General features: G+C 41.7%; 1 protein-coding gene across 7 annotated transcripts in view; it reads right to left on the minus strand.

Moving 5' to 3' along the window:
* Positions 1-4,989: 4,989 nt before the first annotated feature.
* Positions 4,990-23,041, minus strand: part of CDC42BPB (CDC42 binding protein kinase beta) — a 91,157-nt gene continuing 73,105 nt past the window's right edge. For 4 of the 7 annotated variants that reach the window (XM_066552905.1, XM_066552907.1, XM_066552909.1 and 1 more), the window contains 12 exons: positions 22,499-22,638; positions 20,865-20,946; positions 17,063-17,279; positions 16,613-16,675; positions 13,770-14,366; positions 10,741-10,838; positions 10,545-10,629; positions 10,279-10,399; positions 10,061-10,178; positions 8,858-8,963; positions 8,697-8,767; positions 4,990-6,715 (listed from right to left, as the gene is read on the minus strand). In XM_066552905.1, the coding sequence (XP_066409002.1) occupies positions 6,584-6,715; positions 8,697-8,767; positions 8,858-8,963; positions 10,061-10,178; positions 10,279-10,399; positions 10,545-10,629; positions 10,741-10,838; positions 13,770-14,366; positions 16,613-16,675; positions 17,063-17,279; positions 20,865-20,946; positions 22,499-22,638 (1,830 nt within the window). In that variant the 3' untranslated portion in view covers positions 4,990-6,583. The remainder of the gene's footprint in view (positions 6,716-8,696; positions 8,768-8,857; positions 8,964-10,060; positions 10,179-10,278; positions 10,400-10,544; positions 10,630-10,740; positions 10,839-13,769; positions 14,367-16,612; positions 16,676-17,062; positions 17,280-20,864; positions 20,947-22,498; positions 22,639-23,041) is intronic. The other 3 variants (XM_066552906.1, XM_066552908.1, XM_066552911.1) reach the window with 1 other exon arrangement.

A 23,041-nucleotide genomic window follows, 5' to 3' on the forward strand; every position in this document is an offset into this window, starting at 1 on the left:
CAGTAGGGCTTGTTGGCATATTCCATAAGGAAGCAGCTATTTTAAGTTTATAATATTTTGTTCTAGTCTCTGGAAGACATAATCCCTTCTCAAAGGGCTGGGAATTCATATTAGGTGCATCAGAGCCCTGACAAAAGGTAGCAGGCAGCCTGTGGTGGTGGGAGCAGCCCTGCCCTCTGCAAACAGGCAGGACAAGAGCACAGGGCCAGCAGGGAGCAAGGCCTCTCTGAGCTCCTGGGTGCTATGGTGCATTTGCAAGTGGGGCAGAGCCAGGAGCAGTCCTGTGCTCAGGGCACACACCCCCTTGGGATTTCACCTCTCCTGAGGGGCCTCCTCCAGAGGGGCAAAAAGCAGCTTGCCTGGGCAGGAGCCTCTGCTGCCTCTGTCAGGCACTTGTTGCTGGGTGAAATGGTCACCAGGCAGGTCAAAAAGCAGAGGAAGCCATCAGCCTGCAGCAGCTGCCATGGGGAATACCCAATGCCCACCATCCCATGGTCCTACAACCAGTGCCTCACTGTGGGGAGCAGTGACCCAGGGACAGTACCCAAGAACTCACCTCACAACACACACAGTCACTCCTGTGAGATGAGCCCAAGGTGGATCCCCAGCCCAAGCCCTCCTGCTGACCCCACAGGACTGGACAGCCCTGCATGGCCTGGGCTCTGTGCAGCTCAGCAGCTGTGGTGTTACCATGGTGCCTGTGAGGGCAGCCACATCCTCCACCAGCTCCGTCCCTGCTTTCTGCTGTGAGGGCCTTTTTGTGTTCTTTTCCTCTTTCACATCAGTTCATTGCAGGTGACTCCAGCCCACAAGCCTTCAAATATAAACACACACAGAGGAATTTTCTTTCTGAGGCCAATGCAGTGCTGCAGGCTGGAGGCCACTGCACCAGGCAGCCCAATCACTGCCCCAGGCAGCCCATCACACCAGCACTGCCCACACGAGGAAGGGGCTCAAGGGTGACCCCCAGGGAGTCCCCACCTCAGAGTGAATTTCTTCCATCCCTGGCTGTTTTTGGGCCTCACTCATTGTGAGTGTGAATTGTGATCTGAGGATTGGGAGGGGTCTCGATGGCTGCATCCCCACAACCTGTGCAGAAGGGGAAAGGCAAGAGCATCCCATGGCCATGGGCTGAGGGAGAGAAAAGAAAACCTGTTAGCAACAGGACCATCACATAAGATGGTGTTCCCCTGCAAGTGGCTGAGGACATCAGCTCTGTGTCCTGCCCTGGTCACACGGGTGATTTGAGGGTGAGCCACAGGCTGGGGTGTGTTTGTGGAGTCGGGCACCCTCCTGGGACACATCACCGACACAGAGAGAGGCAGAGCAGCCCATGGCAGGAGCTGGTCACCCCTACTTGTTTGAATTTGCTGTTGGCGAAGCTTCATTTTTAAAATGCATTAGCAGCTCGAGGTCACTTACAATAGAGGCTTTAATTAATGCAGAGATCAATTTTTGTCAGTGCACGAGCAGAGCACAGTCTGTACTTTTCCTTCAGGAGCCACTCACTCACTTGTACAGAGCGTGCCGCAGGGAGGGGGGAGCTCTGCAGAAACAAAATGAAGCACCAGAGTCAGTTTGTGATGCTGGGGATCGAGAGCTGCTGGAAGAACAGCTGTATCCGTGATTGTATCCATGATTGTATCCATGACTGCTGCACACCGACACACACACGCAGCCCGTGCTGCAGCCAGGGCAGAGCAAAGGGGTTTGGTACACAAGTGTCTCCTGGGATCCTGCCTAAACAAGGAATTTAATTCACAGGCATCCTTGGTAAGCAGCACACTGGATGGGTGGTTTATGTCACTGAGGCTGTGCACGGCAGGTCTGGGCACCTGATGGCTTTGTTTTGCTTCTGGTCCTGAGTGTCAGGGGTCCCCCACTGTGACAGACTAATTCAAAATGCATTACTGTTAATGGCAAGATGTCAGGAGTCATTGTTTGCTAGGGTGTGAAAAGAAAAAGCAACCTGCACACTATTAATGGGCACCAACTCACAGCACAGCGCCTTCCCTTTGCACGACACAGCCGCTCACAGAAGTTGTGCACAAACCCGGATTGTGGCAGAGTCCTCAAAATATCCCTGAGCCTAAAGACAGACTTGGCTCAACGAATGTATTTTTTTATATCTCTTTCAGCAGGAGGGAGCAGTGGCAGGAGGGCATTTGGCAGGGACGGGTGGCACCGGAGTGCAGGGGCCGGCCAAGGCACTGCGGGGCGGCAGCTCCGCCGTGTCCATCAGCATGCAGGGCTCTGCACTGCCTGTCCCCACGGGACTGCAGAGCGGGCACTGCGTAAGGAACAGCAAAGGAGGCGAGGCTGAAAAAAATCTGAGGGTTTTATCTATGAGAAAGCATCAATAAACCTGCATGAACCTGTGCAGTCAGATGACAAAAAAGTGCTGCAGCTTATTGGGGAGCAGGGAAAATATTTGCTGCAAGGACAGGGAAGGGGCTCATTCCTTAGTCCATGTTCCTCCTCTGGCTGGAGCACAGCACTGCAGCTCCCGCTGGCTGAGCACGTCCTGCTGTCTTCTGCTCCTGTCCTCAGCTAACCCTGCCGGCAGCGCTGGCCTGAGCATCAGGCACCGCTGGGACCTGCTCTTGCCAGCGTTTGGCTTCCCTGGGCATCCCACACCAGGCCCGCAGTTGATACCTGGTCTCATCATCACCCCCCGTTCCCAAAAACATGTTTAGGACATCTTGGAATCACTGAGATTGTGCTGGCACCGTGCCTTCCCTCCTGTCTTCCTGACGTGGTCCTGTGTGCATGGAACTCCCTCCCCTCAAGCAGAGCCCCTCCAGCCCCATGTGCTGCCCTGCCAGAGCCAAGCCCCGGACACCAGAGCAGCTCTCACCCTGCAGGAAGGGGCTGCCCTGCTCTGGACAAAGGTGGCAGCTCTTGAGCCCATGAGAGGGCTGCCAGGGAGGAATTTTGAGGGGAAGCTGAGAGGGGAGCCACATTTACAGGGGTGCAAGCAGGCAGAAGGTCAGGCAGAGCTGCTGCCACAGCAGGGGAAGGAAAGGGTTGGGCAGCTGAACACTGATTTTTGGACTGTCCTCCCTTCTGCCTGCCAGAGCCGCTTCATCCAGAGCAGATGGTGCAAACTGGAACACAAGATGCTCCAGTAGCCTGGCATGCAAGAATGCCATGTGTTCTTTTTGGTTCAAAATAAGCTAAACTCAGCAAGACAAGGGTTCTTCTGGTCATTATACACCTTCCATTCACTAACACTTTTCTTAACTGCACCTCAAGGTGCAGTTCAGTTCTCACAGTCATCTCCTCCCTCAAACACTTTCCTGCTTCTTAGTGCTTCAGGCTACCAGTGCCAGCTCTCAAGGATTTTACACATCTGCTTTCTCCTAGGGATGCCAATCTGGTGCTGTGCAGAACAAGGGTGCCTGCAGCACCTCCAGCATTTCCACTCTGGGGTCCCCTCCCTGTGACTTACCCTGCAAAGTTAAAGGCAGCTTTTATGCACCCCCGTCTCCAGCAGATTGCACCTATTTAGGAAGCTGTTCATTCCCAGCACACCTGTTCTGTAGACAGAGATGGTGGCACATGAGTTTAGTTCTTGGGTGGCAAGTGATAGCAGGATGCATTCCAAAATACTCAGCTTTTTGGGGAAAAGATCTGTGCTAGAAGTGACCAATTGTTCCAGTGAGTTCCATCACCACTCCAGCTTCAGGACCTGATGTCATACCTTTGTGAGAATGGAATGAGCAGAGAAACAGGCAGACACTAAATTACTCTCATTCCTCGCATAGCTCAATTCCTCACTTTCAGTCCTAGACTGGTGCCTCCAGGGATAAGAAAGTGCATTGTGAGAGAATCATTTCACCTGAATGCCTGCATTTATGAAGATTTTCCTGAGGGCTCAAGAGGACTCTTTCGGTAACTAGAATCAAAATCCATAAGGGAAAATATGATCTGGAAAGGGCTGTGGTGGAGGACTTGGGAAGGAATTCTGCTTGGCCAGACTTAAGCAGGAAAAAAAAAAGAATAATGTATTCATATGAGCAATTAATTAATTTTTCTAGAAACGTTCTCCTGCTTAAATTATAACCAAGCCCTGGCACTGCTGAGTGCTATGATTTAATACCCCATAATTAAAGACTTTGTTGTCATCCCAAGCCCTCACTGTGCAGAGAAAAATCAGCTCAAGAGCAGGAGAAATATTTTTTAAAAGTCAAAGGCTGATTAGCATGAATACTTGTGAGAAGGTTTCCAGCACAGAGCCCTCAGATCTCCTGTCAGCTATCACCCCATCCCCAGGACAGAGTGTGGGAGCACCTTCCCCAGCCAACCCATCCCAGCCTGCCCAGGAGGTTTGGTCAGGCAAGAACAGCAGGGTCCAAAACACCCAGCTCAGCCTTCCCCAAGAAGGGTGAGACAAACCAAGAAGCAATTCAGGAACACTTGGCACTCCATAAGGGATGAGGAATGCTTACCTAGGACAGCCTAGAGGAGATGTTGGCACTGTCTAACTAGTGGGCTCTATAGTGCTCAAATACCAGAGCATGAGGAGAGCTGTAAAAAAACCCTGTATGAGGGGCTGCACCATTCACACACCAATCCTTGAAATGTTCCTAAGCCTTTCCTTGGGAGTACTGCTTTGACAAGTGAAATATATTTATTGTTTTATGATAGTTAAAATGCATGAGTAGACCCTGCAGCCTCCTTTCCATGCTTCAGCTGTAACTAACGAGTCATATAAAAAATTTAAAAAGGAATTAATAGGGCCAGCAAATCAACGACATGACAACACTAAAACAAAACCAAGGGCACAAAATTTCAGCACTGTATTCCACCAATAGGACTTCCATGGCTCCCGAACACTCATTTACCTTCAGCAGTATGCACCTTTCTTGCAGTGCTATGGGAGCTCCAAAATACCTTCGGGTTATGTCAAATGTCCATATGAACAAAGTGAATTTACCATGAGACTGAAGCAAGTGTCAGTGGTAGATGTCAAGACAGACGACTATAAACTTTAAAACCTCCCTCTTCTGCTTTATTGACATGTAAATTGTTCAAAAATGTTCTCACAATTCAATAATTACAAAGACTTAGACTTACATTAAAAAAGTAAAAACCAGAAAACCCCCAAAGCAGTAGTGTCCAGCTCTAACTGAGCCCCTTTATCAAGAATCTGAGAAAAAGAGCAAGTACTGTCGAACACTTAACGTAACAGGATTAAATGTTGACTAGAACACTCAGTTTAAACTAAAGATAAGTGCACGTCCTATACAGTGTTTCAGAAAAGAACATTAGCCATTGGTATATCATTAGCCCATTTAAACTGAATTTTAAATAAGTGACATCCAACTGTCATAAAATTGGCACAGAAGGCACACTAGTGTGACAATGACAAACTGGATATGCCAGCCACTGAATTAATTACAAGCTTTTAATGAAACATGGTCACAAATCTTTGAGTACTAAATGTATAATACATGGAAGCATGAGATTAAATATACACGCAAACACCACCGCACGTGGGCCATCGCAAAATATACAGGAGTGTGTTGTGCATTTTTCTACATGATCAATACTTGATTAATAATCATGGGGTCTTCATGCAGGTGAGGATACAATTAATGAGAAAAGCAGCACCCCCAGTTACACATCCTTCACGTTCCACTTTGGTAACCAATGAACAGACTGATGTTTTAGTGCGATACAGTCCCTGGGTCAAGCAGACTCCGAGGGCAATGCGTCCACAAGAAGGCTTGCTAGCTTAACAGCATAGTGTGTCCTTACACCAAAAACCCAGGAGAAACAACTTCTCAGGAGGAGAAAGGCAGGAACTAGGAGTAAAATCTTTTTCACAGCAGTATTTTAGAAGCCCTGACTAATGACTGATGAGGACTAAAAGCAGGGAATGGGTAAAGAGATAACTGTCAGTAGTCCTATGTACAAGACTAAAAAGTTGGTAGAAAGATAGAAAGACAGTTATGCAGCTGTATATGTAATGGCTAAATGAATTAAAAGGCCACAAAACTATACCCAGCTCTTCTTTGACTTCCTGGTGACTCTACTGATGTTGGAAACGACCTACAGCTTCCTACCATTCTCCTTAAGATTTAGGAAAAAAACAGTTACAGGAAAAAGGGAAAAGTGTATTCATCTGAGGATGTAACTAGCCCTGCTCACATTTCCTATTTAGAAGTCCAAATTCTGTCTAAAAGGATTTCCTGCTAATCAGACATTACATCATTCTATAGAAAAATAATATTCCTGATATTGTAGCAACATTATCAGTAACTCTATTTCTCTTTCACCATAAGAATAAGACTATTTACTGGTGGCCTTAAATGCTCCTATGCAATAAAACTGTCACAGCTGTGCAGAAAGGAATCAACCGTAACCGAGCAGTGAACAATTCTGCATAAAAAGCTCAATCGCTATTAGTAAAGAATTTTCTTCATTTCCATAGTTTGTATCTACAATCTGGATATATAATTATTCTTGTACAACACTAGAGAGTCTGTGTCAGTCTTGGCACTAGCATCTGAGAGGCTTTGCCCTGCAGTTGAACGCCGTGGAGCAGCGGGTGACGGGAGCCGCGGTGGCGGGAGCGTTACGCGTCACAGGTCGACTGGTCCAGTCCATCCAGCGTAAGCTGATTCCTATGAGGAGAGTTGGGACTTGGGGGACCACTTGGATTTGAGCTGTTCGATGGAGTAGAGTGTTTGGTGGAGTCTGAATCCGGCTATTAATGAGAAACATTAAAGGATTATGTTTACTTGAAGTGAATTCTTTACACTCAAAAGCTTTCAAAGGCACTCAAAAATGAGGGTCAGCAACACCTAGGAAGCAGTGTGCATTAGATTAACTCCATGGTTAAACATTCAAGCAATTACTTCCATTACCATCAACAGGCTCTAGTGCAGTCCCAAAGGTGACCTCTGACGCAACAGGAATTATGGTAAAGTATGTGGAAATTGCTACATCTCTGGCTCCTCTCCTTTAGCCATTGCAAAGCTTTCCTGATGGAATACATCTATCTGTACACTGTTGTTCAGAATTTACCAGCCTGAAATTTTTAGGCAATTTTTATAGCCCAGGAGTAGCTTTATCTGCCCATGTAAACACATAAAAACTATGGTCAAATCATCTTCAGTTTGGTGAGGAGGAAGGAAACAAGCATTATGAACTGTTTACAAAACAGCAACAAGCCTGTGAAGTGCTTGACAAATGAGTGAAGGCTGCCAAGAATCTGGCTGGAGATCTGGAAAGACAATACACTTAGTGGGTATGTCTTATGTCAATATCTAATAAACACCATCCACAGTTATTTCCCCAGTATGAGATTAGTCCTTGGATATTTGCCTTCACAGGCTGGTCTCACTTCAACAGGATGGCTGGCAAGTTTCCCACTATTTTGGTGTGTTACAATTCTGAGCACTGCACAGATTCACAGCTAATGAAATACTGCACAAAAAAAGCCTGTTACCACTGCAGCAAGTTATTTCCAAGAAAGATAAATATATACTTAGCAAATAGATTGAAAGGTAACATCCTTCAAGAATGCTGTTCAGAAGATTTTGCATGGCTTCAAGAAAAATAAGATAATCTATAACAAGATTATCCTTACATGATCTGGTTCATAAAGTCAAAAGCCATGGGGGAAATAGTAGAAAGCCAAAAGGTGTTATTAGAGCCTCTTTCCAGTTTCAAACTACTATTTTTTTAAATTTAAGAAGTCATAAGAAATTGTAAGAGCTATCAAAAAGAGAAAACGTTGTAAAAATTCCCTTTCGAATCTATCATTAGTCATGCCTACAAATAACAATTACAAATAGAGCATGGAATATAATGGAGTTTGGGAAGGGTGAGCAGAATAACTAACACAGTCCAAAAATACCTGTGTTTAGAGATCCCCACTTTCATATGCTTTTAATGGCTAACTAAAGGTTACAAAGGAAGTCAGACCACAGGTGTGATCAGAACTCTGGACTTGGTGTGTGCTAAGGCATCCAGCAAAAGTCTGGCTTCACAAAAACATGCTTCAAAATTCAGAGCATTATATGGGCCTGCAGTTGGGTACCAAAAAGCACTAAAAAATATCTTAATCAGGGACTTTGCTTCCCAGGAATAATTCCTAACACTTTCCTTGCACAGACACTGCTTTAGCAAAGCTTAGAAGAAAAGATATGATAAATCACAGATACAAAGTCATGTATCTTCTCTATTTAGATTCAGGAACATCAGTTTTGTAGAGCCAAGACATTTTAAGTTTGGTGACTACTGGCACATACTCTTATTCTTGCTAAAAGCAGTTTTATGTATCATAAATTTGATTCTTTTTCAAGTTACATGACAAAAAGTCTTCCTTAAGGCAGCACAGAAAATTACTTAACTAGTCATATTACTCTGCTATTCTATGCTAATATCCCAGAGAACATTTTTAGGAGCTTTGAGGACATTTCATCAATTAGTCAAATTTCCGTTGCCTATAAAGCTTAATCGAAGACATTACATTTCTTAAAATATCACCATCAGAAGATCTGTTCACAGCTTTGCCTTTGTGCTAGCTTATCTAACTTTTGCTGGGGAAAACACTTGTGGAAAGAAAACATCTCCATAAACATCTCTATGAAGTATTTCCTTGGGAATGTAATTTATTGGAAAAAGAGAGCAATCTATGTTAACAGGATATTGTTGGTGTCCATGTACAGAAGCTGTTTTACCTCTTTGTCAAACTCCTGGTCAGGGTCGGACATACTTCGGGAAGGCATGGCTGCTCCCACATCACTGCCACCTGCAGAGAGGAAAGGACAAAAAGCAATTTACAGCTCCTGTTGACATCACAGATTACAGCCCAGAAGTGAGCAGCTTGTTCCAGCCTTACTTGAGGAGGGCCATGAGATGTAGGTTTTGTTTCTCTGCTGCTGCTGCCGTGACAGGTTGGCTGAAGTTGGACAGGATTTTTCATCCTGGGCAGGAGGTAGGACACTCTACAGTGTAAATGAGACACTTTGTTAGCCAGCAACAAAAACTATCCAAGAAGAAGTTGTTACTCATGAAAACTTTACGGTGCTTTTGAAGCTATTACAACCCAGTGTTGGTAGAAAAACTGAACTTACTTGACCACATCCACATATTTTCAGTAACAGACACAAACCCTGAGAAAGACAGAGAAAGAACTAAGCCCCATAGCAGCCACTGGAACCTGTCAGCCAGCAAACCCTCTATGAAGGGGCAGGGACTGTACTAACAGCTCTGCTTTCCTTCCTCCTCCTGCTGAAATGACAAATGCCTGACCCACATCTGGGCTACCTGAGAAAGACAAGAGAAAGCCTGACTAACAGCCCTAGGATGGAGGGTACATACAGAACATAAAAGTGTACCTTCACGTCTTCCTCTTGTAGATTTAACATTAAAATATCTCATAAAATGCTGTATTAGTTAAATACAAAATAAAATTAATGCTATAAAGCACTGCAAGTCGCATGCATTTTAGTTACCTCTACCACATTAGTTTTTTTTCCCCTTGTTATTGCTCTAGAATTGGTGAAGTGCCACAAGCATACCATATTCCAGTTCCTAACAGTTTGCAGCTACTCCTACCCTTGCTAGGGAAGCAGAGGAGGGACAGGAAGAGGAAGAAAGCAGAAGGGAGCCTTGCAGTGAGGAATGGTCACTCTGAAGAGAGATTTCAGCAGAGATAGGGCTCATGTGATAGACGTGCTCAAAGCCTGTTGGGGGTGATACCAAGAGCAGAATGTTGAGAGGATGAGGGGAAAGGAAACTCATTCTGTTGTTTTAAGACAAAAAAGAAAAAGGAAGGAGGAGAGATTGATTATATACAGAACTACTAACAAGCTCCTGGCAGAGATATCTGTCTTTCAGTGTCTCATTCATAAGTCAGCTAACAGTATTTCCTTGCACAGGATTTAGAAGCATTGCACAGCAGGAAGGTTCACCTTTCTCAAAAGGATTTAAAGAAGAATTCGGTACAGGATAATACTTGAGCCCATCCAGCTCAACTTCACAGCTTTTGTGAGCAAGAACAAATGCACATACGTATCCCTCCCTTATAAATATATTTTACCAGTGGGAGGTCCATGAGGACCTGCATTCCATCTCCTGGTCCCATGTGAGCCACGTGGTTGAAATTTGTTGGGTTAGAAATCATCTTTGACCTTAGCTCAGGGTCTCTAAGCATTTCCCTAAAAAAACAAGAGTGATTTTTACTCTCAGCATTCCCAGTCTCTGCATGTCATCATGTATATTCAGTTATTTTTTACAAATTTACAAATAAATTCTTACCTCCTTTGCTGTAACCGCTCTTCCTCGGGAACCTTGAATACGAATCTTCTTTTGCTCCTGGTCCGGAGCATTTGCTTCTTGCTGTTGTCAGAGGTTTCTGGTACACTGAGGCCAGCTCCTGCTGTAAGAGCACAAAGCAACTTCACTTAGAGAGTACAGGCTGACCTAGACATATTCAACACAAATTTCATCTAGTGCAAAGGTAACATGATGAAAATTAACCAGTTAGAATGAATTCCTCATTTCTCCCCTTGTTCAGGACTCACCTGAGAACTTGTTCTTGAAATATATTAACCTTGGTGGCTCACAGTTAAGGAGGTTCAGTGTGCCATCCATGTTTAATGGTCTGATCTGTTTTGAGGAAGGAGACAGAGAATTACCTCAAGTCTAGCATACACTCTGAAGAAACACCTCATTTGAAAGTAACCCAATTAAGTGCAATATTCAAAGAAAATTACTTACCCTTCGCAGGCCAATAGTCTGGACCCATTCCATAGTGTTCACATCAAACACATCAACACCATACTCGCTATACACTGTTACATATGAAGAATTGCAACCTGCATTGATTGAAAACAAACAGAAAACCCTAATGTCATTTCAGTAGTGCAGAACTGACAAACATTTGAGCAGATTTCAACAGTTGTAAGTTTTCCATTATGTGCAAGATACATTTTAAAACACATTTTCAAAGCCCCAGTTTCAAACGGATTTTTTGGTGAGAATAGATTTGCTAATGACAACTACCAGCATTATGGAAATATTTAAATTTGACCCTTTCAGTATTTTTTAAAACTTCACATTGCCATTTAATGAAATTGTAAAATGGCATCTGAAGTTTTCACATGCATACAAATTTGCTAGGTGGTAGGAACTGAGCAGCCAGCTTTGCTATGGATTACTTCAGAAGCACCAAACTAACTATACATCTGCTGAGTGCAGAGGAGATGAGAAAGCCACCATCTGTGAGCTGGGTCATGAACTCATGATGCAGATCTGCTCTCAATTTCCTTCCTCTTTTGCTTACAATTTTCTAGCTTTAGATATTCATGTATGGGTTACTTTCATCAAGTCGACAGAAAAATGTCACAATGCTTAAAGCCCGTAACTCATTTTCTCTTTTCAACTTTTTTTTTTTTAAAGCATAAAAGGCATCAGCAGACAAGTTTATTTTAGGTCAAACGAAAAGCAGAGATCTCTAGAGCTTTGTATCAACATGCTTCTGCTCATGTAAAGACTGTTTCCTGATGTAAAAAGCAGTTACTAGTAACTTAAGGGATTTAATAGAGAGAAGATGCTTCAATAAACAAAATGAAAATAACCCAGTAGGACACTAAACACATCACAGAATCTTCTTAGAAGAACTGAAGTACAGTTGTGGTGCTATTTTTTAAATTCATTAAAAGGATGCCTTGGACAGCTGTCATAAAAATGTAACACAAAAGTGATTTATGGTCAAGCATCTATTGCATGTGGTCTTGGCTGGCGTGGATGTTCAAACCAGGAGGGAGAAGGGAGCATCAGGCAGAAACACCATCTGCAGCCAAGGCTGGCACGTGCCAGGCACAGCTGATGAGCCTGCCCAGGTCTGAAGTGGCTCCCAGAGAGCTGTGTCAGTGCCTGCCCTGGGCTGGCCCAGGCTCCAGCCTCCAGCCCAGCTGGCTCCAGGGCTTTGCCCCAGGCTGCGGCGGAGCCAAGGACACCCACGCTGGACACCAGCACCAGGCTGGAGCAGGAGCAACCCTGATGGGCCAGCTGGGCTAACAGAGCTGGGCCAGTGCTCCCCCTGCCCTCTCCTGGGGTGAGGGCACTGACTGCCCCAGACACAAATTCTCTGTTTAGCCCAAAACCTCTCTACAACATGGTGTTTACCACAGCAGAATCACTTCCACTTTGTTGGTCTCTCCTATGAAGACTGGCTGAGAGAACTGGGGCTGTTCTCAGCCTGGAGAAGGGAAGACTCTGGGGAGACCTCACAGCACCTCCCAGTGCCTGAAGGGGCTACAAGGGAGCTGGAGAGGGACTTTTTACAAGGCAATGGAGTGATACAACAGGAGAAATGGCTTTAAACTGAGAGTGGGTTTAGACTAGATATTAGGAAGAAATTCTTTATGCTGAGGGTGGTGAGGTATTGAACAAGTTGCTCACAGAGGGTGTAGAAGAAGCTGCTCCATCCATGCTAGTGTTCAAGGTCAGGTTGGATGGAGCTTTGAGGAAATTGGTTTAATAGAAGGTGTCCTTGCCCATGGCAGGGGAGTTGGAAGTGGATGATCTTTAAGATCCCTTCCAACCCAAACCATTCTGTAATTTTACAACCTCCTGATGGGGTAGTTAAAAAAACCCACCATCACTAGTGACAGATACCAGGACTGAGGAGTGAGGACAAGTCTAATGAAAAGGGAAGTAATTCAGTTTCCTTTGGCAGCAGAAAATGTTGCTCTTTCTACAAAAACAGCCTGAGGCCAGCAACACTCAGAACTGCACATACAAGAATGTTATAAAATAGTTTACAGTAAGAACACTTCTAATAATAACAGACAAAACCATTAACTAGCAAGTCTAGTTTGCTGAAATGCAAAAAACTGTAAAGCTGATTAAGGGAAAGGAAACATTAGTTTTAGCTAATAGTTGTTTTAAAGTAAATTTGCCACTACATTGTTTTCTTGGGACTTTGCTTCAGACTTCTGTACAGAACTAGGTCAGAGTAAAGTAAGCAAACAATTTCAGTTCAAATCAAATACAATTAAACACATTCCTATTAGGGCCTGGCCTGATCCACCTAACTCCTTGCTGTACTACTTAAACAAAAAGCTATTTATTGCCTTCAATCATTCAAAAAATTTTAATTGCTATTTGAGCTTCAAATAGAAATACCAGATTTATCATCACCTGCCTTTGACTACTGAATATTGAAAAATGCTCTGCATGTGCCTCCATTCTACCAAGCTGATAACCAATGCTCCTGAAACAAGCTGAGTGGTACAAATATTACCCTCCACCTATACTATTTTTGGATATTGTCCCCCTAAAATTAAAGCCAAAAGGAGAAAAAAATTATCTCTTATTATCTTTATGAACCTTCAGACTTGCACTTACATTTCTTCTTCAACTTTCTACTGTAATTTGAGTACAGTACAGAGAAGACACCCTACAGGCAACTGGACATTTATGCTCTCTAGGTGAACAAAAATCTTTACAGAATTTCATAGACAGGTGACACTGTCCTGCATTCAGGACTATTTTCTCTAAAAATTATTTTGCATTCCACTATTTATTCTTCTATGTCCTATAATAAGGCAGAGCATTTCTTGCAGCATCCAGGAACTCCAAGTCCAAAACTACCCCCAGGAAGAACCACGTGTCTGTTAACTCATCAAAACTTAAACTTGATACTCAAAGACAAACTGAAGCAAAATTGAATACAATGCTGAGTATTTTTTTGACAAGTAAAGCAGCAACAGGGATATGGCAACAGAAAAACATATACATACTACAGGCAACAGGAGTTGCAGGCCACATTAGTTCCTGCATGCGTGACCTTCGACCTTGCGAATCGACGTAAACTCCCATATGGCTGAAGCAAAGCAGGAATTCCTCATTACTGAGCTCCACAGCACAAAGGGCATCAAAAGACTGCTGGGAGAGGAAGATAAGCGAGGGGTCATTAGGATTTACCAGGTTTATAGATTGTCCATCTCCTTGGATGGTCAACAGAGAGAACCCAGACTGGTAGCCAACACAGAGCTTGTCCTTGAACACTGTCATCCACTGTACAATTCCTGGAGCCTGAATTTCACTGAATTTTTTGTGGAAAGGTTTAGTTCTGTGAATTTCATAGCAAAAAACCTGTCGTTTGACAGCCACAAACAAACAAGTAGAAGAACTCTTCTTTAGTGTTCCAGTTGTAATCAATTGGCAGCCTTTAGTTTCTGCAAGCTTAATGTCAAAGTTCCCTTCTGACCCATCCAGAGAGGCCCAGGGGTAAAGGTGGACGTGATGGTTCCGACCACAGATGAGGATGATGATTTTTTCTTTGGGAGCAAGCTCTATCTGGTACACCTTCTTGCAGTCAGCAGCTCGGACTATCACTGCAAAGGAAACAAGAGCTGCCATAAGTTAAACAGGAAAATCACCAGGCCCAGAAACACTGCAGTGCTACATAGTGATGTCTGAAAATTAATCTAAACACAGACATGTACCAGGTGAGGAAGAGCACTTATTCCACGTTTGATTCTCTGTTATTAATTCTCAGAGCAAACAATGAAACAAAGCATTCCTGCAACCCTCTCTATTCATAACAAAAATCTCAACAACGCTTTGTGGGAAAATGCTGTTTAACATGTAGGATAAATGAAGACATTTCTTTATATAATTGTATCTGTACCATCTGTACAGTGAAAGATGCTGCATCTTCAGAAGTGGGTCCCACCTCCAGGGAAATATCAGCATCTTCAGTAAATTTTGGAGGAAGACCAAATTAGCAGAAAACAAAGACAAGAAATATATTTATTTAATCCTGATAAGTGAGGAGACAAAATGCTGTACTGTTGGCAGATCTCTCAGCCAGGTACAAAAGCAGAACAGTAAGGGGGTGTAAAACACACATACGGGGAAAAAATGCTCTTTGTGATGGGGAAAGGATAAGAGGAATGGGCTTAGGCTGCAGGAAGAGAGGCTCAGGACAGGCACCAGGAAAACCCTTTCAGAACAAGGACTAGCCAGGCTACCCATGGGGAGTTTTGCTGTTTGATGCATGTTTTTAAAGCAGGGTTAGAGGCAGCTAAGGGGGTTAGGTACAATGTGTGCTCTTTGGGGGATCTTGGCTATACAAGAACTTCCAAGAATGAAGTGAGTATTTAACGGGGTACAAACAGGAGAGCAATTCTAAACTAGGAAACTTAATAAGCATAAACCAATAAAATTAAACTGTAACTTTCATTTTTCTGCTAGCTGAATGAATTAAAAATATTTGTGAATTGTAGTTTAAAAAAAAAAAAAGAGAATGCTTCATTGGAAATTCTTTGCCTTTTTTCAGTAACAGTTGAGTAATGTAGCCAAAGTTACCAAATTCTTTAAACTTGGCAATAAGACTTCAGCTGTTTAAATCACAAAGTGCTGTTGTGGTGTACCCTCACCTGCATAAATAGATGAAATGTCTGAAGAAATGCTCTAGGAAATAACTGGCTTTGCCACAGAGAAATAACTTCCTTCTTAGCTCCAACTCCAGCTTATTTGTCAAGAATTAAGCAATATTCTAACCAAAGACCTTTGCTATAAACAGCTGGCAATTAATTAACACTAAAAATTACAACTGCCATAAAATGAAAAACAGATTACGATTTACAAAAATGCTATTAACACACAGAATGGCCAGAGAAAACTCCTGCTAAATATCCCTTAACTTAAAACCAAACCTGATAATTAATTTTCACATTTACATATAACATGGTGATGCAGATAATTGTTCCTTTAGGAAATGACCTTTCAAATTAAATTTACAACTTTCTTTTATGCAAGAAGCTGTACTAGAATTCCTGGAATTATTTGCATCTCAAGTTATGTTTATATCTAAGTACTTAAAGAATGGTGACCACTGGAAGTTTACTCAAAGGAATGGCATTCATTACTGCTAGAAAGAATTCCAAATATGTGCTGTCTCCATGTATAAAGCAGTTTCTCCTGGAATTGGGCAATGTCTTATTCTAAACAAGAAGAATTTTTGTGACCCAAAACCAGATCCCTGATATAATTTAATTTTGGAAGTCAAGTAAGTCTTTAAAAACCTATATTCACTGCTTTATTTTACATTGAAATGCAAGCTTTAGCATGAGCAAAATCCAACTTTCAAATAGCCACAAACTAAATTACACAGAATAAGGAATTGAGAAAATCACTGACAAGACCAGCACCCCAAGACAAATTTGCTTTGGACACCATTGGTCTTCAAGAGAATGTGAGTGGTTGTCAAATTTCTGGAAGAAACAGATAAGACATGGAGGTTTTAGAGGGAAGTCTACAAACTTTGTGTGTGCTGTGCATGCTCTGTGTGCTGAAGCATTCTGATACCTGCTGTGGGAACACAGCTAAGGTGAGAATGTGTCAGGATATGCCCAGTAACTCATCCCTTTAATTTCAGCCTCTCACCTGAATGTAACGACAATGACCAAATTAGTGCTTATACCTCACATTCACTTTTCCTTCTCCTCAATTAACTGAGTGCTTAATACTTACTATACATGAAAGGCTGTTGTGCAACCTATATTACAGCAGCACTAAAAGTTATGGAGCTCATTATTTTGTATGTAATTACTGCATGCATTATGGCCTGACTTACCATCACGGGTCACCTCTATCACATACAGTCCTTCTTCTGAGCCAATTGCAATTCTATCTCGATCTAAGGAGGAAAAAAAGGCCATTAATTCAGCTAAGCTTGGTCTTATCTTTAAAACAAGCTGTTTGTTTTGAACAGCTGAAAAAATTTCTGCACAAACAGATTTTCACCAGCAAATCAATTTTGCTTGAATTCACACAGTCTGTCAAAAGCATGCTAAGTACCATGTTACTAAAACAACCTGCTGAACAACTCAACAGTATTATTTACTCCAAGTGGATGAAGAAACCTGAATATCAATGCAAGATTAGCATTTTTTGCCCATTATTAAATTCCTATCAAGGAATTCAGCTGAGGAATTTATTTCAAGATGTCAGTGCTCTCATTATAAAAGCCCATCTAAAAGTTCCAACCACCTTCATACACTGATAAAAGTTAAATCAAACATACCTACAATAGCAGCAGCTAAACTTGCTTTAATAAGAGGCAGTGTACTGTCATAGGCTTCTTGTGGAATATGCACAACCTGGTTCCTCAGCCTGTTTTTGTGCAGGATAGACTGCAACCCTTCTAGGATTCCAACCCACTTTCTCTTTTCATTCTCATTTTCCGTCAGGATCAGTAGAGAACAAGACTTTGAAGGCAAACCTAAGAGAGAAGCTGTCACCTTTAAACAGACAGAGACAGTGAAATTAGTTAGAGTAATAAAAGCCCTTTTTATCACACAGAACTGTGAAAATAAACTACACTTTCTCATGCAATGGAATCATGTACCCAAGAAACACATACAACACAGCTAATACTGCCACAGTGCTTCAAGAAAACAACCAAAACACAACCACTGCACAAGCCACAGTGGCTTTGTTTAAAAGTATTCAGCCTTGCTTAAATACTCTGAATCCTAACATATGGGCAGGGAATGCTACAATGATCAATACATGGCAGTAAAAGGCTCCTTCCTGCTCTGAACCATTGTTTGTCCTGATCCCACCCACCCATAATTTACTGAGAGTGACACACATGCTTTGTGAACCAGATGCATTTAAACCCAAAGGCATTGCTATCATCAGTTCTGAATTTGTTATCTAATTTTCCAAATATTTGTCCAGGGGAAGAGCACATCATATCTGCATTCAAAGCCCTGGAGGAAAGCAATTTTGAGACTGAAGAACTGCATTCTCCCATGTCCCTGTGTTAAAAGAAAATCACTATGGCTTCACTTAATTTTCAGTTAAATCATCCCATAGATCTCAAAGCAGAATGTGTTCTACATAGAAAAACTATCCAGGAACTTCTGTTGCCTGAATAATGCATACAGTAATTCTTAATATTTTGGGGTTTTGCACTGCATGAAGAGACTGAAGGGTTTATGGTATCATAGGAACTATACTTTCAGCCACAGACAAACAGGCCAACAGCCAGGATCAGCCCTCAGCACAGACTCTGAGTAACAACAGTTGAACAGAAAAAAAGCAACAAAAGGTGTAAAAGTGTAAATCAGAAGACTGTTAACATGGAATATCAGATTTTCAGCCTACATGCTGTTATAAGAAAATCACTGTAAAGATGGATGTTGTGGTAATGCAACACACACACTTCCTGGAATGAATGAAACAGTAACACTCATCTTAAAGATAAAATCAATCTGAAAGTAAACTTGGGACAACGGGATGTCAAAGACAGAAGTTCAGAAGTAATATGAAAGTGGAGGTGAAGGGAGTTAGGGAAAGAACTGAGTAGCTGATCACAGCTCTAACTATTCTGCATTAAGGTTTGTTCCTGCCTAAACTGTTATTGAGCATTAATATTTTAAAGACAGATGGAGGCATAATGGATAATGTTTAGAAAACAAAAAAAACCACCAGATTCCAGCAATGGTTTTCCATTTGAAGTACCACCATGTATTACTCCTCAATCTTTTGAAGCTGGCAACTTATATATATATAGTCAAATGCAAGGAAAACAAGTGAGCAGTTGGTCGTAATATATATTGCATTATTCATCATATAAAAATCCATTATTTGCTATGAAACTCAAGGCTTCTTAACTTGGACTGCTAAGCTGTGGGAGCACTCCACTACAGCCAACTCCTACACTATTAATAGAAATGTGAATCAATGGCAGAATTTAAGACAGTGGTGTCTGAATGTCAGCATGGCCTAACACCCAGCTTTAAAAACTGGTTACCAAGGAGAAATGTTTCAATCTGAGACAAATTCTTACTCTTCTTGAATTCATGGGGAGTCAGAGGTGGGAACATGTGTTTGGCAGCATTCTATTTGTAGAACAGAATTTGCTGGGTATTGTTTTCTTTTGGCAGAATATCCAGAAGAAATGAAAATCTGTCTTTCATAGGCTACCAGTATCACCATGTGTTATGTGCAATGACACATACAAAAGAAGGACCACATTTTTACACAGATGATGTGAATTAACAGTTTAAACTGTTCTGTACAAGCTACTCTATGTGACTGTGTCAGCAAGATGCAGATCTAGAACTACATAACATTGAGATGAGACTCTCCCAACCAGGTTTAGCGGTTTCCAGTTTTAGAAATTCCTGCTTTTAAAGGAGAACACAGAACTGAGAAAAGAGGTGTAACTCTGCAGGTTCTCTGGTCCCCTACCTAAATGGATATATTCACACATCAAGCTTCCAGTTAATTTATCACATCTCTTTAGTAGGGGATAATCTGATCAAACCATGGAGATATTTGGTCATGTATATCCACACAAGTATTTTTACAGAGGGATATTTGACAAAAATGATTTTTATTATTTAGATACCCTTTCAGTTAAAAACTGCAGGCAGAAATTACAGCAGCCAGTCAGGCAGGCTGAACTGTATGGATGCCTTGTTCTTAAATGAATGAACCATCATTCTGCACAGCATATTTTCTCTCCTCAGATGTCCTTCCCTACAGTATTCTATGTTTGCTAATTTAAGAAGAGAGCAGGCAGATGGGAACTAAAAAACCCAAAAACCAAAATACAAACAAGAAGAAACTTAAGGTAAAGGTAGTGGTAAACCAAAGTATGAAAATTCACTGCAGAAAATATTTTTACAAAAAAAGCAGAAAAGCAGAGACACAGAGGCAGGCAAGTAGCAAAGACAATTCCCAAGTAAAATCCTGAAGGACCAAATGATAGGGACTGCAACTGACTGACAGCTCTTTGCTTTCCATGTTTTCCTGACTTGATTCTAAATGGGTGAAGATCAGAGATGCTGAAAACAATGAGTTTCTGCATTCAAATGTAAGGGACTATAGATACTGGCTACTAATGTATTCTTTTCTAAATTTTAGAACTCCAGATTTAATATGATTCACACAAAACATAGGAATTAAGTTCCTGTTGTTAAAAACTAAATACAGCATTCAGATAGAACATATACTAAAGGGGATATTAAAGCTCAGTTCATTATTTTCTCTTATTTTATTTTTTTCTCCTATACTTAAATATGAAATTAAGGAAACTAGATCAGTTTCAGAATATTCTGTTACAGCACTGGTTCCTAAAGCAAGAAAAAACAGAATCTGGTAATACCAATGGAAAAAGAGAGAAAATATACTGAATTATACTCAAGAAAATAAAAAAGTGACAAACTTTATATACAATGAAGCAGCTAAAGAAGAAGAACTTTGTTGTCACATTCATATTTTCTGAAAAATCCCTTTGCCCAGGATTTTTCTCCTGGGAAGCTGAGAAGCCTCAGAGAAAATGAAAACAACAATTATCTCATTTGTTTCTCCCCTGTTTTGCTTATGTGGAATGTGTTTGAAGATTGTTTATCCAACAGATGATTGTTTCTTTGGTTTCTGGTGTGAGTGTTTCCACTCATTGGCCAATCAGTGCCAAGCTGTGTCGGGACTCTGGGGAGAGTCATGAGTTTTCATTATTATCTTTTCAGCATTGTGTAAGTATCCTTTCTCTATTCTTTAGTATAGTTTAGTATAGTATTCTTTAATATAACATAGCATCTTAAAATAATAAATTAGCCTTCTGAGAACATGGAGTCAGATTCACCATTCCTTCCTGCCACAGGGGTCCCCCAAATACAACACTTTGTTCTTTACAGTTCAGTTCTAAGAGGAGCACCATATTGTTCTTGAACATATGTCAGCAGCCCTTGTAAATTCTTACACTTCTACATAACCTAATCAATGTTAGATCTGGACAGCATTTGCCACTATCAGAACAAACCAGTGGTATTGAACAGGTATTTTCTGTAGGAGTCAGTGCACAGCCATACCCTGAATATACACGGGATGTCTTTCCGGGTTGCGTGTATTACATCTGATGCTAGGACAGAGCTCACACAAAAATCTTCATCTCTAGTGAGAAAAGAGAACAAGAGCATCACACACAAGCACACACAGAGATTATTCAACAAAATCTAACTGGTATCACCACTGTTTCAATAGGCTGCAATCTCCTAACACCGCACAGAGGTCACAACTGCTTTGTTATGCTCTAACCATCCTTGACCCAAACAGCTCCCAAGCCTGTTATGTCTCTACGTGTAGAGACATCTGGTACGTGTACCTCAGTCCACCTGAAGCTAAGCAGGGTGGCTTTGTGTAGTTTTGGTGTCCCAACCACACCTATTCTACAATTAGAAGCAAGAATATTGCTCTTCCAGCCCAGCAGACACATTAGAAATGAATAATTCATACCTCAATGTGTAGCAAGAGAGGGGCCTTTGGAAAAAAAGAAAAATCACATAAAAAGCTCTTGGCAACATAATTGTAGTTTGTGGGTTTCAAATAAGGGTTTTCAAAACAGCTAGATTTTATTCTCTATTACAGTAAAATAAACAGACATCAGAACAACTTTTGCATTTTAGAGTGCTCCACCCCAGAGGGCTTGTCTGCACTAGCCTTTTCAAACTGAATTTGACCAAGTTGCTCACCATAATTGCCAATTTTAGTGCAAAGATGACACTAATGTCTGAAACTTGCCCATGCTAGAATTCATAGCTGTGGTGGTTAACATCTATTAAAAACATCTGAGAACCCTCAGATGACAGCCTCAAAGGGGCAGCTACAATAAGCAGATAAAGCATGGCACAGTTGGTATATGGTATCTGGCTGAGTTGCTTCAAGCAATGTACTGATGGGAATGCTGCTATTTGCAATACTTCCACGTTCCTGCTCCCACTGCCAGCATGTCAGAGAGCTGACACTGACAGCTCCCAGCACAGCCCTACTGCTGTAACCCCACCACACTGCTGTCTGGAAGAAATAGAAATCAACGTGCTTGTGAATGCAAACTTCATATTCAACACAGGTACAAAGGTGCTGTAACATTAAAAGGTATTACACTTTCTTAATATTTCCAAAAATTGAAATAAAAGAACTTCCTTGGTTACTCTGATCAACTTAAGTCTCAAATATTTGGCAGACAGTGTTCACTGGTTCAGATGGTTCCCCTTGAAGTAATAACTCCTGTTAAAAGGCAGGGTCAGAGCCATTTGCAGTGGAAATTAGTTGATGCTTTTCTGCAGACTACTTCAATTTTTCTAACATTCCTGCATACTTATTGGCTATGGGATGATCTGTGACTCAATGTTGAGGTCAGAGTGCATGGGAAAAGCAATCTACCAATATACACTTGCTTTTTACAGGTGCAAATGGAATTCTAGGAAGAAGCATGCCAATACTGTGAATACTGGTGACTGCACTGTGAGTGACTGCAAAGTCACTTAAGTAATTTCTTGTTGAGCCAACTTGATCAGCCTAAACTCAGCTGCAGTTTAGGTACACAATACACGAATCTTCTTAGGCCACAGCTCTCAAAATCTTCTAATTTCTTGTGTACTAGGAATAAACACTCCTGTTAAAGAAACAGTAGAGAGGATTTCTACTCTGCTGTAACAATACAAACCTGAGATCCAAGACTTGACTTGCCACAACTCCAGGCTGGGTGGATTTTCCTTCAGGCACATCATATAAGAACAGTTTACAGTCACAGACAACTGCATAAGCCCTCTGCCACCCTTTCTTAACTCCTGTGGGCTTTGGGACCTGCAGGTAAATAATTGATTGCTTATTATGTGTAAACACATGCAGAAGACATAGAAAGCAGGACGTTTAGAAAAGCTTATACTTAGATCAATGGAATTAGAACACATTCTACTTGTCCTTCAAAACAGGATGAAAAATACCAAGCAATCAAGCAATCATTTTTCCTCTTTTAAGTTCAACCATCCCTTTTTACAGCTTAAAAATATATGAAGACTTGTATAAAGATATTAAGTTTGGATATTCCACCAATGCCGAAATGGTGGGACAGTTTAACTTTTGTATTATGCTTACATTAAAAATGACAGAAATTCTTTCTTAAACCATTCCTTTCCCCCCCCCCCTGCTGCTTATGAACATTGTAGCTACTAATCTACTGACCTTGAGCTCTTGCAGTAAAACCTAG

This window comes from Molothrus aeneus, chromosome 6 (assembly GCF_037042795.1).
Source record: "Molothrus aeneus isolate 106 chromosome 6, BPBGC_Maene_1.0, whole genome shotgun sequence".
Taxonomy (NCBI): domain Eukaryota; kingdom Metazoa; phylum Chordata; class Aves; order Passeriformes; family Icteridae; genus Molothrus; species Molothrus aeneus.